Below are 15,219 nucleotides of genomic sequence, written 5' to 3'. Positions count from 1 at the left end.
GAAACCCCTGTATAACACCTTTCCTTCTCATCATTTTGAGGAGGAGCAATGCACCACATTTTAAATTTCAAAATAAGTTTTTGTTTGAAATCTCCAGAATGAAGTAAATCTGGGTTGAATCCAACCCCAATAGGGTGAAGTTGATGGATGAAGGCAAGACCTGGGGATATAATCTGAAGATTCAGTCAAGTTAGGAACAGAAGCAACAATTCCTTTTTTGATTGTGATACTGTGGAGTAGTTTGGTTTTTTTTATCCTCACCTGAGGACATACTTATTGATTTTAGAGAGAGAGGGGAAGGGAGAGAGGGAGGAGGGAGAGAAACATCGATGTGAGAGAGAAACACTGATGATCAACTGCCTCTCAAATGCGCCTCTAACTGGGACCAAACCCACAACCTAGGTATGTGCCCTGATTGGGAATCAAACCAGCAACCTACCCTTCGGTTTGAGGACAAGGCTCCAACCGACTGAGTCACACAAGCCAGGGAAGTAAGTTTTTTATATTTCTTTGAGCCAAATAAAAAGTCCTTGACTCTAAGTACTCTTTCCTCCTATGCCTTTCTCAAAGATTATGATCTGAACATTTTGATTTTTAAAAATATTTTTATTTATTTATTTTAGAGAGAGGGGAAGAGGGAGAGAGTGAGAAACTGAGAAACACTGATTTGTTGTTCCACTTACTTGTACTTTCATTGGTTCATTCTTGTATGTGCCCTGACTAGGGACTGAACCCACAATCTTGGTATATCAGGACAATGCTGTAATCAACTGAGCAAACCAGCTGGAGCCTGAACATTTTGATTTCTATTTATCAATTCTAGATCAAATTTCTTCAGTAAATGCTTCGGTGTTACTGATGGACAAATGAAGGCTGCATTTGTTATGAGCTATGACAGCATACCAAGTGATAAAAACAGACCATTAGAAAAGCCTAAGTCATCTCAATGATCAACTTTCTATCTGTAGCTAATATAACTACGGATTTAAAATTCTGATTTTTAAAATCATGACAAAGAGCCCTGGCTGGTGTGGCAGTGGACTGAGTGCTAGCCTGCGAACCAAAGTGTTGCCAGTTCGATTCCCACTCAGGGCACATGCCTGAGTTGCAGGCCGGGTCCCCAGTGGGGTGTGCACGAGAGGCAACCACACATTGATGATTCTGTCCCTCTCTTCTTCCCTCCCTGTCCCTCTTTTTAAAAAATCTTGACTGACACAGAAATTTGGCTCCTGAAAAGGGTTTTTTCTTGTAGCTTAAAAAAAATTGAAATAGCTCCTTGACAGTGGTTTCTGTGTCCTCACTGAAAAAATCAGTCCCAATCAACTCTCCTTTCAATGACTGTTAGTAATCATTCTTTGGTATAACCTAGAAAGTAACAGAGGCAGTCTTTATTTTAGCCCATGACACAGGATTTAAAAAAATTGGGGGGGGGCTGAAACAACAGAAATGGTCCCACAGTTCTTGTGACTAGAAGTGTGAGCTCAAGGTGTGAGCAGGGAGGCTACGGCTGGGAAAGAAAATGGCCCTTTGTTCTGGGCTCCAGGGGTGCTGTAGGTTTAGATCGCTGCCACCACTCCCTGGTCGAGCTGACCAAAGTCTTTTGCTCACTTGTCATTCTGGTCTTTAAAAAATTTTCCCATAACCATGTGCAATAATTCTAACAAGAGGATTTTGCTTTTTCCCTGATGTAAACAGTAATGAAGACACCTGCATTGTAATAACAAACTATTCCTCAAGAAAATATGTCAAACGACTAGAAAATGTCATTTAGACATTGGAGTTGAATAGCAAACTTGGGGAGGGAAGACTAACCGTGGAACAAAAATATATGAAACAGTCAAATGCAGAGCAAAGAGCCTATCCTACTAAAAATGCCCATGACATTAAACATTCCACAAAACCCCCATCTGTTGTTTTAACCTAAAGATTCTATTGGTTACTTTACATGATAATTCTTAGTAATAACCCAAGAAGTTAAAATTTTCAAAGTGACAAAAGCAAACTGATCGAGCATCCCTAATTATTGGTACACCATGTTAAGTCACTTTCCTGGGTTGCCCTGGTTATTAAATCCCCAAATTTTAAATTATTCTATATCATTCTGTAGAAAACTATATATAAATCTGATTCAATATTTTGGCTGTATTTCTCCAACAGGTTTTTCCAAATCTGTATTTGAAAGTGCAGCCTTTGGTTTAGATTTATAATAATCATGTAAGTACAAGTGACTCAAAATTCCTTACTGGGAGGAAAACCTAGATAACAAGTTAATAATGGATTCAGCCTCAAAAGGATAATCACCATGCCAAAGACTACACGTTCCTGGAATTAAAAAAAAAGATTTATGTTGTATAGTCAAGTTTCATAGCATGCATACATACACATAAGCATATATTACATATTCACATTTCCATTCATCCAGTAAGATCCCATATTCAAAAGTTTTAAATCATGCCCTGGGTGGCATGACTCAGCTGGTTGGGCATCATCTGGCAAGGTGAAAGGACACCAGTTCGATTCCCCATCAGGGCACAAGCCTGGGTTTTGAGCCAGGTCCCAGGTTGGGGCGGGGCAGCCAATCAATGTTTCTCTCTCACATGGATGTTTCCCTCCCTCTCTGTCTCCCTCCCTTCCCCTCTTTCTAAAAATAAGTAAAATCTTTAAAAAAGTAGTTCATATCACAACATATGGAGAAGAGGTAAATAAGCAGTGCAAAGCAATTTACTTTCTCCTAGAAATGTAATGTCATTTCTACATTTTAAGAAAGCTGATAATTTGCTCTTGTGATGCTAGGTAGGAATGCTGAACTATTTCCTAGCAGCTTTATTTAAAAATAAAGAACATAAAATGTTTAGATTGACCATTACTCTTCTCCATATATTGGGGAGATGGTGGGGGTAGAAAGAGGGAAGAGAAAAATCAGTAACTTTTCAAAACTGATGGTCTTTACCAGTTATCAGAACTGGACTGAATTTCATTACATTTTAGACTTGAATAGTTCTCAGTAACAAATCATGAAGGTGCTTAAAAGTGAAAGATTCACAATATGAAGCCTGAATAATGACATTGCAAAAACAAATCAAGATTGCACACAAAGCATCCAAGAATATCACTGTGCTTTTACCTTGGACCTACAACCCCGGTCTGTTACAAAAGTAGATCATACAAACAAGGTATAAAGAACATTACATTTTTAGCTAAAGGCAGCAGTTCTTTCAAAGGGACATCCCCAGCAATCCAGTGAGTAGTAGAATGTAAGTATACTAAGTACGTGACAATGCTGAAGAATATGATGTTTTGTTCAGTAGAGTCGTCCCCAACTATGCGACTGTAATTTCCTCATGATCCCCAACCTCAGCCACCCCCATGTCCCCTGAAGGCTCCTTTCTGCTTATAATTAAAGTTGCCCTAACTGCTGCTATATTTCCCTCTAGGAGGATTGTAAATCTGCCCGACATCCCTTTTTGGTCCTGCTGGAAATTTCTTGGTGGTAAACCAGAGTTGTATCTTCATTAGCTCTCTTTTGACTGATTTCAACCTTCTGTGTATTTCCAGGATAATGTTACTGTGCTCTTACAGAAGGAGGAATGTGGAAGGGATCCTCGATTAAAACATTGGCCTTATTTGTTATTTTTAATGCAATAACTTTAATCTTGTTCTCTTCTGTTTAGAAGGCCTTGCCTGTTTTACCCTGGAGAGCCAAGTGAAGTTGTCTGATATAAAACTTCAGACCTCGTGCAAAGTACTGTAGCCTAATTTTAAAATCTTTGAGCTCTTCTCCATTCAGTTTGACTGTTAAGAAATCTGGTAGTTTTCAGCCCAACTGGTAGAAGCTGTACAACGAACATTCCACATAACTGAATTGCAGCTTGGGTTCTTCGTTACCAGGATTCTCCCCATTTTCTGCTTCTTCTGAAGGGAGAGGCATTTACTCCAATAATTTATTTTGATTCCTTTCAAGTTCTTTCCAGCTTTTCCATGTCACCAAAAAATGAACTCATCTCCACCAGCAGTTTCAATACCTCCAAATATATATCGGGACTTCCCACTGAAATAGTCAAAGAGCTGAGGTTATGGTGAACCTGCTCACAGAAATAAACCAGACTTTGCAGAATGCACACTTTTAGAGAAGAGGGGCACTGCCTGCACTTTAAGAGCCTGGCCACGTATTCGGGATCTGATGGGTTGAACGTTTGCTCCAGGTCAGCCTGGTTAGCTACCAACTCTACAAGTTGCTGTCTTCCTTTCACTGTCTAAAAGAGTTTTAACCCAGGATAGTATGTTCATGAACAGGACAAATTCTTCCCCAGTCACATCTTCTAGGACCTGTTTGGATTCAATTAGTGTAAGTTCCTTTACTTCCTTTGTTAAGACTTCATCTGGTGTGTGGCGGCGGGGAGCAGGGGGCAGTCATGGTGGGGTGAAAATGGAGACAAATGTACTTGAACAACAATAAAACAAAACAAAACAAAACAAAGTCTTCCATACTGCTTAAACAAAGAAGGCATGTGAGATTTATAAATAAATTTAAGTATTAGTCTCAAAAAAAAAAAAGACATCATCTGGTAAAGTCTTAAGTTTTGTGGAAAGGATTATGATTACTCATTCTCTAACAGTGTCCTCTCCTTGAAGGATTTGGATGAATAAGCCACCTAAAGTCCCTTTTGCATCCATCTTAAATAAAGCTAAGAGGGCATTGTTCGTTAAGTTAAATTCTGCAGTCATCTGCTTGCAAAAGTTGGGTTAGAGTATCCGCCACTGGGCAAAAGCTTTCCCCAGTGGGAAAATGAGGAAACTCTTTAATTGCTTGCTAGTGAATTGCTACATCTTGATCCTCACAAACAACTAGCTGTGCATTGATAACAGAAGCAGCCAATTCTGGAAAATGTTTAAAGAATTTTGATATAAACTGAGCTACTAATCTTTTTTGCCTTGGCACCACCTCTCACACCATCCAGTATCACTTGATCAGCCATCTGTATGTTGGCCCACTAGCTCGGTGCATTGGCTAGGATGCCATAATTGCAGAAAACCTCCTCCACAGTCAGAATGGTGATCGACAGGCCCACTCGTGTTGTCATTGTAGTCCTCGCTGGTGCCTCCCTTTGCTTCTGAAGTTTCCAAAGCCCCAAGCCACACTATTATGCTTCCAGCTGCCACTGCCAGTCACTTTACTAGGTAATTGTTAGTTGTTCTGATGTAGTTAATAACTGATCAAATTGTTGCAGTTTTTGAAAACATGAACAAGCTTCAAATGAAAAGAAGAGAGAACACAAAAGCTTTAGAGGGGAAGAAGTAAAATTATCTCTATCTGCAGATGACAGGAAAAAAATACAGATGCTTTAAGAATCCATATACACACACACTATTAAGCTAATAAGTTAGCAAAGTTGCAGGACACAAAATCAACACAAAAATCAGTTGTAATTCTACACACTAGCAAAGAACGATCCAAACAAAATTAAGAAAACAATTGCATTCAAAATAGCATCCAAAAGAATAAAATACTTAGGATTAAAATTTAACCAAGGAGGTATAAGACATGTACACTGAAAATGACAAAACACTGCTAGAAGAAAATGGGACATCAAACTCAAGAACTTTTGTGTATCAAAGGACATAATCACCAGAACAAAAAGAACCTGTAGAATGGGAGAAAATATTTGCTGATCATACATCTGTAAGGTTAACATCCAGATCATGTAAAGAACACTTACAGAATTTAACAAAAACAACCCTACTAAAAAATGCACGGACTTGAATAGACATTTCTCTAAGTGATATACAAATGGCCAAGAAGCAAAGGAAAAGATGCTCAATATCACTAACTACCAGGGAAATGCAAATCAGAACTACAATGAGATATCACCTTACACCCATTAGGATGGCTACTGTTAAAAAAAACAAAATGAAGCAGAAAATAGTAAGTGTTGGTGAGGATGTGGAAAAATTGGAACCCTTGTTCATTGTTGATAGGATTGTAAAATGATGCAGATGCTATAGAAAACACTATGGAGATTCCTCAAAAAATTACAAGTCGAATTTACTATATAAGCCAGCAATCCCTTTCTGGATGTACACTCAGAAGAACTGAAAGTGGGATATTTAAGAGGTTTCTGCACAACCTTGTTCACAGCAGCATTACTCACAACAGCCAAAAGGCAGACGCAGCCTGTGTCCATAAGTGAATGAGGGATAACAAAATGTGGTACACACACAGTGGAGTACTTATTCAGCCTTAAAAGAAAGGAATCCTGTCACATTACAACCTGGATGTACCTTGAGGACATTATGCTAAATGAAATAAGCCAATCACGAAGATAAAAGTGTATGAGCCCACTCACGTGAGGTATCTAAAGTAATCACATTCATAGAAACAGAAAGTAGCACGGCGGTTACCAGGGCCTTGGGGGAGGAGGGGAAGAAGAGTGGTACAGAGTTTCGCTCAGGCAAGAAGAAAAAACTCTGGGGATCGTTTCACAACAGTGTGAACATACTTAACATTACTAAACTGTGCACTTAAAGTCCAGAGTGGTAAATTTGGTACGTGTTTTTTACCACAATAAAAAATTTAATTAAAAAAATCTTCTCACCCTCTCTTGCAGGAATGAAATCAAAACAGCGTGGTAATGGTGGAGGACAGACATAGAGATCAATGGAAAAGAATCAAGAGTCCAGAAATAAACCTATACATCTGTGGTCAATTGATTTTCTACAAGAGTGCAAAGATCATTCAATAGGGAAAGAACAGTCTCTTTAACAAATGCTGCAAGTGGGGTCATGCTGACCTCTAGGCAAAATTCCAGAGGCAAAGGTTTGGTGATAAAGGAAAGGAGCCTTTATTCAAAAGCTTCACAATTTTGGAATAACAGCTTTCCACATGCCTTAGTCATTTAAACTTATCAATTAAGGCTAAGCTCTTCAATTCTTCAGTTATATCTTTAATCACTTACACCTATTAATTAAGACTAAACTTTTTAACACCTGCTTTCTCCTAGCATTCCCGTTAGTTTTAATTATCTTATTTCCATAGGATTAGTTTACAAACTAGAACAACATAAGATACAAAAACTACACTATTTTGGAAGAATGGCAGGCTTTTGCCTCGAAGCTTGTCCCCTCTAAGACACCCAAAGAAGAATAACCCTGCCACCCTCTGCCAGGCCAGCCTGATCCTAGGCTGCATCCAGAGTTCCTTCCCGTCCAAAATACCATCCGTTGGGAAACACAGGCAGCTGCAGCACAATCATCCAGACATCCCTGAGGAAGAAGTGAGAGCCAGAGAGCCTGAGAGCCCTTCTTTCATTTCAAATTTTCTAGCCCATAATTCCATTCACTCTGGAGGCATTCAGCTTCTCAGCCAATCCCATCCTAGTCTGTTTACCATTGCCTCAGGAAACCTTCTCCTATGCCCTCTGCCTGCCCCCTGCGGTGATCTGATCAGATTATCTCTGTATCACTAGGAAAAATGGATATTATCCACATGTAACAGAAAGAAGTTAGACCCCTCTCTCACACCATACACAAAAATCAACTCAAAATGGATCAAACACCTAAATATAAGAGCTGAACTATAAAACCTTTAAAAGAAAATAGAGGTAAGTCTTCATGACCTTAGATTTGCCAATGGATTCTCAGATAATTACATCAAAATCACTAAAAATAAAAGAAAAAGTTGGACTGCATCAAAATTAAACTTGTCAAAGGCACAGGCAACAAAAGCAAAAATAGACAAGTGAGACTAGATCAAGCTACAAAGCTGGACAGCAAAAGGAAGCAATTGACACAGTGAAACGCACCTTATGGAAGAAAATATCTGCAAACCATCTTTCGGTTAAGGGGTTAATATTAAAAAATATAAGAGACTTCCTCAATTCTATAGCAAACTGTCCCCACCCCCACCCGCCACAAATAAGCCAATTAAAAAATGGGCAAAGGATTTGAACAGATGTGTCTCCAAAGACATACAAATAACTAGGCTCAGAGGATTTCCAGGTTGGTGAGCAAGAAGGCATTCACATGCCCAGGTGGTGGCGTATCCTGAGATCTATGGGGTCAGTGGCACCTGTGCTGAACACCCTTCCAGACCTTACTCCATGTATCTATCTGGCTGTTCATTTGTATCCTTTAATATCCTTTGTAATAAATCAGTAATCTGCCAAGTAACCCATTTCCCTGAGTTCTGTGAGCCATTCCAGTAAATCATTAAATCAAAGGAGAGGATTGTGGGAACCTCTGATTTATGGTCGGTCAGAAGCACACAGGTGACAACCTGAACTTGAAACTGGCAGTGTGGGACTAAGCCTTTAATTTGTGGAATCTGACCCTCTCTCCAGGTAGATATTGTCAGAATTGAGCTAAACTGTAGGACACCTCCTCACGTGTCTAGGATTATTGCTTGGTGTGGGGAAACCCCCACACGTTTGAAGTATAGAGTATTCTCTAAGTAGTGAGTAAAGGAAAATGAGATTTTTTTTTTCAGGTACCTAACAAAGTCAAGCATATAGAAACAGAGAGCAGAATGGTGATGTCACGGGTTGGGAGCAGGGGGAAATGGGGAATTACTATTCGACAGGTATGAAGTTTCAGTTACACAAGATGATTAAGTTCTGAAGATCTGCTGTACAGCGCTGTTTACAGTTAACAATACGCACTGTGCACAGAAAAATTTGTTAAGGGACAGATCTCATGTTAAGTGTTTTGACCACAATAAAAAAAATTAAAACTTTCCTGAATAAAAGGACACTATCAACAGAATGTACAGACAACCTACAAAAATGGAATATGTGCAAATTATTTATCTGATAATGGTCTTATATCCAAAATATATATGGAGGTCTTATAACTCAACAACAAGGCAAACAACCCAACTCAAAAACAGTCAAAAGACCTTAACAGACATTTCTCCAAAGACATAAAAATGGCCAATAAGCACATGCAAAGATGCTAGACACTATTCACCAATAGGGAGATGCAAATCAAAACGGTGGGATGACACTCCACTCCCACTAGCTAACTGTAATCAGAGTAACAGAAAATAAGTATTGATGAGGATGTGGAGAAATTGTAAACATGGTGTGTTGTCCAAGGGAATGTAAAATTGATAGGGGAACTCAAATAGTTAAAAGATTTTAGTTTCAGTCATAGTTGATAGGTTTAACAGATTAATGCCTGTGGAAGCTGTCATTCCAGGAACTGGAATGCAGGACCTACAGGACTCCAGGTTGACAAGCAATTCAACCCTTGTGCCCGGAGGAGCAGGCAAGCTCTGTATCTGAGCCATTGTGTTCCAGGGAGGGAAGTCAGTGTGGCAGACAATGAACTGTTGATCAACAGATAAAGAAATACTAGGAAGGTTGCAGCCAGATTGCAACTCTTATCTGATTAACCTTTTATCAAATCCCTTAACTACCCTTTTCTTCTTCCCCTAAAAAGGTGGGCTTGACCTGACATGTTAAGACTTTTTTGTGGGTACATAACATGCCATCTTCTAAGACTGCCCGTATCTAAATAAAGTGCCCATAAAATTTCCATCCTTGTCCCTACTTACTGTGGTAGCGACAGGCAGCACGGATGCTGACTTTTCCAGTTTCAAAATGGCTCAGCCGCTGTGGAAAAGTTTCATGACTCCTCAAAAATTTAAACACAGAAATACCACATGACTCAGCAATTTTACTCCTTGGTATAAAGAACTGAGAATACAAATTCAAACAAAAATTTGTACACAAAACCATGGCCAATATAATATACCCATACAATGGAATAGTAATCAGCCATAAAAAGGACACAGGTACTGATGTATGCTATAAATTGGATAAACCTTGAAACATTATGTTAAGCAAAAGACAGACAGACACCGAAGAGTTCTCTTATTACATGATCCATTTATATGAAAAGTCCAGAACAGGCAAATCCATTGAGACAAAAAGCAGATTAATGGTTACCAGTGACTGGGATGAAGGGGAAATGGAGAATAACTGTTTATTGGGTATGGGTTTCCTTCTGGGTGATGCAAAAGGTTTGGAACTAGAAAAGAGGTAATGGTTGCATAACATTGTGAATGTGCTAAATGGCACTGAACAGTATACCTTAACATGGTTAATTGTATGTTATGTAAATGTACCTCAATTAAAAATAAAAGCAGTAGGAAAACCAGACACGAGGTATAAGAAAAAGGGAGATATTTACAAACCAAAAAGTCCCCAAACTCTAGCTGAAGGAGGTAACAAGTATAAGCAGTTCCTTTAAGAATCCAACTTCACTCCTTATAGAGCGCTTGAGTACCACTCCATGAGGTCAGCTCCTATTCCATGGCCTCTTCCAACCCAAGAAGTAACTGCTCCATGGGCCACAGGTCTCAGTTCTCTTGCCAGTCATCCTGTGCCCAGGTGGGCATGGGTGAAGAGTACTCAAATCCTGGCCCTTTATAGCGTAGGGCATGCAGAAACATCACAAGGTCCTGGGGCAAGGGGTCCTGTCGTACCAGTCGGCACTCTGCACAGAGGGGGTCTCTCTCTTGATTCACAACATCTTTTTCAGCTGCATTCCCTGGTACCAGGGCCTTTGTGTCCAGATCCTGAGGGGCTGCCTCAAGTATTCCATCCATCTTCTGGGCAGATGCAACCAAGCCTTCTAGGTGGTCCTTGCCCAGCTCCGAGGAGGGAGCTGTAGAGTCTGTGAGTGCTGAGGACAGGTCACCTTCACAGAGGTCCATCACATCCAGGCTCTGTTTGGCTTGGTGCTCTGCCACAAGGTCCCGCAGCAATTCCTCATCTGTCTTGGGAATGTGGCCCCCCCGGCCCCGGGAGGGGCCCCAGGCCACTGAGTTGTAGATGGGGTCATTTAGGATGGGGTGGCCCAGGAATTGGAGGTGGACTCGGATCTGGTGGGTGCGACCTGTGAACGGCCGACACCGCACCACACTGGAGTGGCCGTTGTAGCTCAGTCTCTGAAACACTGTCTCACAGGGCTTGCCCCGAGTATCCACACGGCACACCCCTACCTTGTAAGACACGACCAAGATGGGTTCCTTGCAGGTTACTTCCTCAGCGGGGAACTCCCCCTCTACCCGGCACACGTACTCCTTCTCCAGCTACACAGGAGGGAAGAGGCAGAAAATCAGCACAAAGCCTAAACTCATGAAGCCCTGACCCTCTGCAAGTGGTGAGGAATACACCAGGGCCAGACAGAAGAGGATGCAAACCCCAGCTCCACCATTTGCCAGTTTCGTGATTCAGAGTCCGTTATTTAGCCTCCTTAAATCCACTTAATTTGCCTAGAAAAAGTGAAATTAGAAAAGCTTTTATCTCAAAGGGCTGTTATAAGGATTCAGAAAGTTAGCCTCAATGTATCTGGTACTTAGCCTAGTATACAGTAAGCACTCAATAAATGTATCAGATCCAGAATTACAAGTCTCAAGACCACAATCACTATCATTTCACCATTTTACCCAAGTGTCTTCCAATTTCATCCACAATCTCTCCACCAGGTAGACTCTCCCCTCAATCTCAAAAACCTTGCTCTGCCTGTCAGCACTTTAAAAGTTCGAAAGAGCAAAGTACCAAGAGAGGCAGTGTACGCCATCTCTAAAAATCTCTTGACACATAAGAGATATTAATAACCTGTTTTTGGCACTTTAGGTGTCGACCTCCGTGAAGGTAGGAAACTTGGCCAGATTAAATATAATGGCCTATTTCTGCTAGCACTCAGGGATACCCTTTTGACCCATAGCATTTGTGAGCCCAGGAAGAGACCTGCATGAGACAGAAGTCAGGCTCACCTGCCGGTCCCGAACCTGCTCATGTATTCTCTCCGAAACGGCTGCTGTCTTGGCAAACATGAGGACCCCTGAGGTAAGGCGGTCAAGCCGATGCAGTGGGTGTAGCTCCTTAAGTTGGTGCTCCTTGCCCAGAATGAAGATGACCGTGTTGTGTCGGAAGCGGCCACAGGGGTGGACAGGAATGGAAGAAGGTTTGTCTACAACCACCACATCTTCATTCTCAGCCAGCAGGCGGACAGGCTCTGCTGTGACTGGTGGCTCATGCCTGTGCACTGTGTTCCGCAAGAAGTCATTGTCCTGCCAACGACATAGGCAATCGGTCAGCCTGGAGGCCAGCAACCTGTCATCAGTCAACTTCACACACAGCCTCCTGTTATTTATTGACACAGAATAATGGTCACAATATGTCCCTACACAGAAAAAGCAGTATGGATAGTGCATTCTCATTTTGTAAAAATGCAGACACACAACACAGGCAGAAGCAGGCACTGGAAAAAATAACTAAAAGGATATATACAAAACATAAATGGTAATATCTCTGGGTGGTGGGATTCTGGTTTTTGATTTTGCTTATTTGTAGTTTCTCCACAATATTATATTTAAAAGGCAAATATTTGTCTAAAATAGAGGGAAAAAATCTCCATAAATCATCACTTTTCATGACCTTCAAGAAATAACACCAAGCTTTAAGTCCAGAGATCTGAGCTCTAGACCTAGATTTCCCACAGGCTCACTGCAAGTCACTTCTTTGCTCTGGGCCTGTTTCCTTGTCTGTAAAATGTGAAGGCCAGACCAGATCTGTGCTTTCCAAAATTGGGATGGGGGAGAGGATTCAAACCGCCACCCATTCCCCAAATGCTGAAACCGCCTTGTCTCCTCCCACAACCTGGTGAGCCAGTGTTACTGACAGGGGTGTCTGGTACTTCATAGCTGGGAAGGAATTTTAAAGAAGGGTCAAAGCACTGGGCTAGGCAGCTCACCTTTATCCCTGGCAGTTCACCACTCTGTCCTATCAGGGTTTATGGTAAATAATTTAAGTAGTTATAAGAACACAGGCTTTGGAGGTGACACCGTTGCCTTACCTCTGCAAGGTTTGCCTTAGTTTCCTCACAGGTAAAATGCAGTGGCAATACATACCCCACAAGGCTGTCGATAAAATGAAATATTAAGTACTTAAAATGCTTAACTCTGTGCCCAACACGTAGTAAGGAGACATAAATGGTAGCCTCTCCTATACTATTTATACAGACATCCACAACGCAAAATAGAAAGTGATCAATGTCGGTGCCAGCGGTACAAGGCTGCTGCATAAAAGGAGCCGCAAGGATTTCAACTTCTGTCCTTTGGAAACAAGAAAGCACTATTTTTGAAGCACTGAGTTTTGAAGCGCTGAGGCTACTTGTGGAGATGGGGTGAGAGGAGGGGGCTGAAAGACTTTTCCAAGTGAAAGCGAGAAAGCTTCGGAATTACTCCGATTTTATTCCAGTACCTATGCCCTGCTAGCTCAGAAAAAAACCCTGCCCTTTTCCTCGCTCCCTTCCGGCCGGCCCTATCAAGACTCCACCTTGAGCACAATGCTGAGGTCCTGTACCGGCTCCTCGTTGAGGTGCAGGCGCCCGGCTCGGACGGCGGCCTCGTAGTAGGTCAGGGGCTGGGCTCGGAACTCGGTGCTGAAGACGTGCAGCAAGCTGTGGCCCACCCAACGGCCTTTGCAGTAGGTTCGGAAGTCAAAGTAGTAAGGCCGCACTTTGCGCAGGCCGCCCTCGAAGTAGTAGCTGGTCTCTGCAAAGTGCTCATCGCCGAAGCTCACCCCTGTCCGGCGCTTCTTAGGGGGCGGCACCACGCGCTCCCCGGCTGCGCCCCGCCGCTTCTTCCGCTTGCCTGGGTCCTGCGGTGCAGCCGGGGCCTGCTCCTCGCTCCCTGTGGCCGGCTGCCCGTCCTTTGGGGACAGCTCCACTCCCCCGGCCGCTGGCTGCGGGCGCCCTGGGGGCCGCTCACCCCTCGCGACACCACCCGCGTCTCCGTTTTGCTGAGCCGGAGTCCTCAACCCGCTCGCTGCCTCAGTCTCAGTCTCAGTCGAGAGCGTTTCCGCCATCGGGGCCCTACGGCCACTGCAACTCCTGGCAAAGGTGAGGAACCGCAGGTTAAAACACTTCTGCACGCGACTCGGGAGCCATCCACGGACGCCTAGCCACATAACCACGAGTGCGCCACTCCCGGGTCGCGATCTGAAGACGTCACTCAGCACCAGCCAATCCTGAGGCCCGGTGCCGAGGTGAGGACAGTGAAGAAAGGGAATGAGGGGAAGGAGTTGAATGAGTTGAGTGGCCAGTTGAGAGACTGAGACTCAATAAAAGCATTGGTTTCATGTAGATATACTCAAAGTCCCTTGGGTCTGGAAAAGCTCCTGAAAAGAGATTTATTTATTTACTTACTTACTTACTTACCTTAGAGAGAGGAGAAGAGAGAGAGAAAGAAACATCCATGTGCAAGAGAAATCTGATAAGCTGCCTCTCCTATGTGCCCTGATCCCTGATCGGGGATCAAACCCGCGACCTATGGCTTAAGGGATGACTCTAGGGCTCTTTTGTTGTTGTTGTTGTTAATTGGTTTTTTAAAAGATTTTATTTGTTTATTTTTAGAGAGAGGGGAAGGGGCGGGGAGAAAGAAGGAGAGAAACATTGATGTGAGATAGAAACAGAGAAACATCAATTGGTTGCCTCACCTACATGCCCCAGCAGGTACCAACCAGCAACTCAGGCATGTGCCCTGACTGGGAACCAAACAAGTGACCTTTTGCTTTGAGGAATGGTCCCTAACCCACTGAGCCACTCCAGTCAGGGCTAATTGATTTTTTGAGAGAGAGGGGGAGGGGGAGAGAGGGAGGGGGGGGAGAGAGGGAGAGAGAGAGGGGAGGGGGAGAGGGAGAGAGATTTTGTTGTCCCACTTATTTATGCATTCATTGGTTGCTTTCTTGTATGTGCCCTGGTTGGAGATTGAATCCGCAACCTTGGCATATGGGGAGGATACTCTAACCAACTGAGTTACCCATCCAGGGCCACATTTGTCTTTTCGAATTAGTGTGTTTAATTTCTTCGGATAAATACCCAGAGGTGGAATTGCCAGGTCATAAGATAGTTCTATTTTTATTTTTTTGAGGAACCTCCATACTGTTTTCCTTAGTAGCTGCACCAGCTTACAATCCCAGCAACAGTGCATGATGGTCCCCTTTCCTCCACATCCTCGCCAATACATTGTATATTGATTTATTGGTACTAGCCATTCTGACAGGTGTGAGGTATTATCTCATTGTGGTTTTAATCTATATTTTCCTGATGATTAGTGATGTTGTGCATCTTTTCATGTGTCTATTGGCCATCTGTATGCCCTCTTCGAAGAAGTGTCTATTCAGGTCCTATGCTCACTGCCCTCATCTGGCT

General features: G+C 42.6%; 1 protein-coding gene and 1 pseudogene across 1 annotated transcript; both read right to left on the bottom strand.

The window, feature by feature from the left end:
• Positions 1-3,354: 3,354 nt before the first annotated feature.
• LOC112311067 (apoptosis inhibitor 5 pseudogene) lies at positions 3,355-5,081 on the bottom strand (annotated as a pseudogene).
• Positions 5,082-10,168: 5,087 nt separating this feature from the next.
• On the bottom strand, positions 10,169-13,992 carry RPUSD2 (RNA pseudouridine synthase domain containing 2). Its single transcript, XM_024567312.3, has 3 exons — positions 13,344-13,992; positions 11,780-12,076; positions 10,169-11,092 (listed from the first exon to the last, which is right to left on the bottom strand). The coding sequence occupies exons 1-3, from the start codon at positions 13,974-13,976 to the stop codon at positions 10,358-10,360; spliced, it is 1,665 nt and encodes a 554-aa protein (XP_024423080.2). The 5' UTR covers positions 13,977-13,992; the 3' UTR covers positions 10,169-10,357.
• Positions 13,993-15,219: the final 1,227 nt, after the last annotated feature.

This window comes from Desmodus rotundus, chromosome 7, assembly GCF_022682495.2.
Source record: "Desmodus rotundus isolate HL8 chromosome 7, HLdesRot8A.1, whole genome shotgun sequence".
NCBI lineage: Eukaryota > Metazoa > Chordata > Mammalia > Chiroptera > Phyllostomidae > Desmodus > Desmodus rotundus.
Note: the sequence above shows the minus strand (reverse complement) of the source record. Positions and strands in the feature narration are given on the sequence as shown.

What these genes read in the sequence shown, in the direction of transcription:
- RPUSD2 (XM_024567312.3), bottom strand. Translation starts at nt 13,976, where the DNA reads ATGTGGCTAGGCGTCCGTGGATGGCTCCCGAGTCGCGTGCAGAAGTGT. An exon ending in ACCTCAGCATTGTGCTCAAG is followed by an intron (nt 12,077 to 13,343) that starts GTGGAGTCTTGA and finishes TGTCGTTGGCAG; the next exon opens with GACAATGACTTCTTGCGGAA. An exon ending in AGCAGGTTCGGGACCGGCAG is followed by an intron (nt 11,093 to 11,779) that starts GTGAGCCTGACT and finishes CCTCCTGTGTAG; the next exon opens with CTGGAGAAGGAGTACGTGTG.